At 45.5% G+C, this 3,373-nt stretch overlaps 1 protein-coding gene across 1 annotated transcript; it reads right to left on the reverse strand.

Moving 5' to 3' along the window:
• Positions 1-4: 4 nt before the first annotated feature.
• LOC138615026 (histone-binding protein RBBP4-like) lies at positions 5-1,772 on the reverse strand (the record flags this gene model as incomplete). Its single annotated transcript, XM_069688668.1, has 5 exons — positions 1,613-1,772; positions 892-1,042; positions 606-751; positions 253-426; positions 5-87 (listed from the first exon to the last, which is right to left on the reverse strand). Coding segments are annotated over exons 1-5 (570 nt in total), but the record flags the coding sequence as incomplete, so codon positions are not given.
• Between the last annotated feature and the right edge of the window lie 1,601 nt (positions 1,773-3,373).

Here is a 3,373-nt window from a genome sequence, read left to right on the forward strand (position 1 = left end):
AGCCGGACAGATTTGGATTCCAGGACAGACCATAGCCTTCTTTCTGATGGCCTCTGAGACGCAGATCAGGACGACACTCTCCAGAAGCTTTTGAGGAGAATATAATGCATTAAGTATTCTTCAATACTTTTCACTAGTTGTAAAAAAATAAAAATAAAAAAAAGGTACCAATTACTCCACCCCCCCCCTCCATAAGGTCGTCAACCACACGTGACCTTCAGCAGTGCCTTGTCCCGTGTTTGATCTATGTACCTGGCTGGGAGGGATGCTTGGTGTAGTCAAACACCAGCACGTCTGAGGTGGGGGTCTTCGTGGCGATGATGCAGGGGTTCTGGGGCATGTAGCGGGCACGGTTCACCTCTCCCTCATGGTTGATCTTGATTTCTATCTCGATCTTGCCGCTCACAGAGCCAAAGCCTCCAAACTCTGAAGGGAAACATCAGGAAATGTATTTATAGTAAAAACATGCAATATAAAGGCAATACGATATTATTATAATAATACACTACTTAGAATAAATGTACACCACGGACCTACTACAAGTATAAATAAAAAGTCTAACTCGCTGATTAGTCACACTGATTTCGGACGAACAAGTCGCCAACCTCCTTTTTCGCTGTCGTAGTGCGACGCGTCAAACTGGGCGTCGTCGTTGGGCAGCTGGACGCTGGCGATGACCAGGTGGTTCTGCTCATCAGACGTGTGAGTGCCCAACACCAGTCGGTGCACGCTGTAATCTTTCCCCTCCGGCCTGGAAACGAAAAGAAAGCGCGATCATCGATGACATTATTATTATTATTATTATTATTATTATTATTCACTCGGGGAAAGGTTTCACGCTGGCACGAGGGCGAGGTGAGGACGAGGTGAGGACGGTCGTTGTCTCTCTACCTGGAGACGTCGGGCAGCCACTGAGCGGTGAGGCTGGGCCACTCCAGGGCGTGGGTCATCACCAGGTCGTACAGGAAGGGCGTGTTCTTCTTCCAGATCTTGTACTCCTCGTTGATCACCCTCTCCTCCACTGCGTCGTCAAACGCACCAGCTGGAGGGGGCGGAAGTAGAGGAGGACACAATCGGCGTGGACACACACAACATCAAAGCTTTGATTTGGATATTTGCACGCGCACGCGCACGTCTTTGGTTATCCGTTCAACGTGAGGAGACAAGATCTCCGCTACGGCGCTTTATCAAGGGTTTAAAATGGTCTTTCCGGTGGACAAATGTCCACTGAATGGACTTGTCCCCCCCCCCGGTGAAGTCCTTCCGTCCAGACAAATCACCTTCACGCTCCCCGTTCATAAATTAAAGCTCTTGCTAACGCATTAGCACCCCCCCCCCCCCCCCCATCCCCATCCCGGCTACACAACGAGACAGCCGTGCTGCACCCTTTGCTCGCTGCTTCGTGCACGCAGGATTGAAAGGAAACGAGCCGAGCAGCTCGTCGTCTCATCTGTGAGACACCTCGTCTCGTGAAGGGTTAGCACAATAAGCTAGCCGGCAGCTCGCGTTAGCCGCTACCTCAGCTAGCCGGGCAGCTAGCTTCACACACACGTCAGAAAACATCGGGTTTTTTTTTTTTTTATTGCCGCTGAAAACGAAACATTCACGTTACCTTCCTTGTCCGCCATCGTGTCTAATCCTCAAGTAGCTGACAAAACAACGGAACCTTTCGGGTTAATCGAGACGCGGAGAGAGTTCGGTGTCGCTGAAACCGGACGGCGCTGTTTAAACCATAGTGTGAACGACGCTAAGCTAACAGCTAGTTTACTGAGCACACAGACCGAGACACATTCGCGCGCTCCGGTACAAGCGAGGACAGCCAATCAGAGCACAGCAGCTTCTGGGGGTGACCAGCAGAGGGCAGCAGAGGGCAGCTGTACTTGTAGTGACCAGCAGAGGGCAGCAGAGGGGCAGCTGTACTTGTAGTGACCAGCAGAGGGCAGCAGAGGGGCAGCTGTACTTGTAGTGACCAGCAGAGGGCAGCAGAGGGGCAGCTGTACTTGTAGTGACCAGCAGAGGGCAGCAGAGGGGCAGCTGTACTTGTAGTGACCAGCAGAGGGCAGCAGAGGGCAGCTGTACTTGTAGTAGTGACCAGCAGAGGGCAGCAGAGGGGCAGCTGTACTTGTAGTGACCAGCAGAGGGCAGCAGAGGGGCAGCTGTACTTGTAGTGACCAGCAGAGGGCAGCAGAGGGGCAGCTGTACTTGTAGTGACCAGCAGAGGGCAGCAGAGGGCATAGATAGATAGATAGATAGATAGATAGATAGATAGATAGATAGATAGATAGATAGATAGATAGATAGATAGATAGATAGATAGATAGATAGATAGATAGATAGATAGATAGATAGATAGATAGATAGATAGATAGATAGATAGATAGATACTTACTTTATTAATTCTACAAGGAGATTTTTTTTCTTCTTCGCTACAGCAGCATTTATTGATACAGGGCAAAGCAATACAAATTACAATAAAAAAAATAGAGGGAGTACAAAATATTAAATATAAACTGTAAAAATGCACAATACATACAATAAAAATATAATAATATTAAATTAAACTAAACTAAACTAAAAACAGTGCAAATAATTAAACAAACAAACGTTGCTCATTGACTGTATACAAAAAGTGATGATAATACTGTGGTGATGCTGCAATACATTTTTAGTTTAACATTGTTCAATTTCACATAAGTTTATACACTTTGAGAAAAACGAAAACTACTTCTATTATAAATAAATTGGCACACTACATAGTTAATTACAATCTAATACAATCAGTAAATTAATATACTTATTTACATCATTAAAAAGTCTGTATGTCAAAGTTAAAATACAAGTATGACGTGTATTTTGTTGACCCTCTCTTTATTTGAATTAGGGCCACATGAAGTTGTGAACAAAAGGTTCCAATATTGCAATTTTTTTTTTTTTTTTTATTTGTTTATTAGATCTGCATTGATTTGAGATATTTCTGCTGCAAATGTTTTATAAAGCAAAAATATCTACTCAATGTCTACGTTAAACAGAAATAATAAGAACAATTACAGGCGGCCTCTTCGTGGATTTTCTGTCTCTGAGGGAACCGTTTTATCCCACTTTTAGAGATGTTTTTCCCGTGAAGCTGTCCACTTTCACACTTTCATTGTTGTCATGAAAAAAAAAAAGAAGAAAAAAGAGACAACACGCCTTGTTTCGTTCCCTACTGGTCAACCGTGATCGCAGCAGTATGCTGCTACCTGATTGGACAGCTTCAGTAAACCGATCTCTCATTGGCTGAAGGCGACGCGGGTCTTTAAATCGCCGGATGTCGCTCAGCGCCAAGCTCGCCGGTACCCGTCCCGGTCCTGAGTAACAACAAGCGGCTTTCACA

Source organism: Brachyistius frenatus, unplaced genomic scaffold, assembly GCF_029030835.1.
Source record: "Brachyistius frenatus isolate BFR_SWC_R1_liver_20210118 unplaced genomic scaffold, ASM2903083v1 Contig_665, whole genome shotgun sequence".
Classification (NCBI taxonomy): domain Eukaryota; kingdom Metazoa; phylum Chordata; class Actinopteri; family Embiotocidae; genus Brachyistius; species Brachyistius frenatus.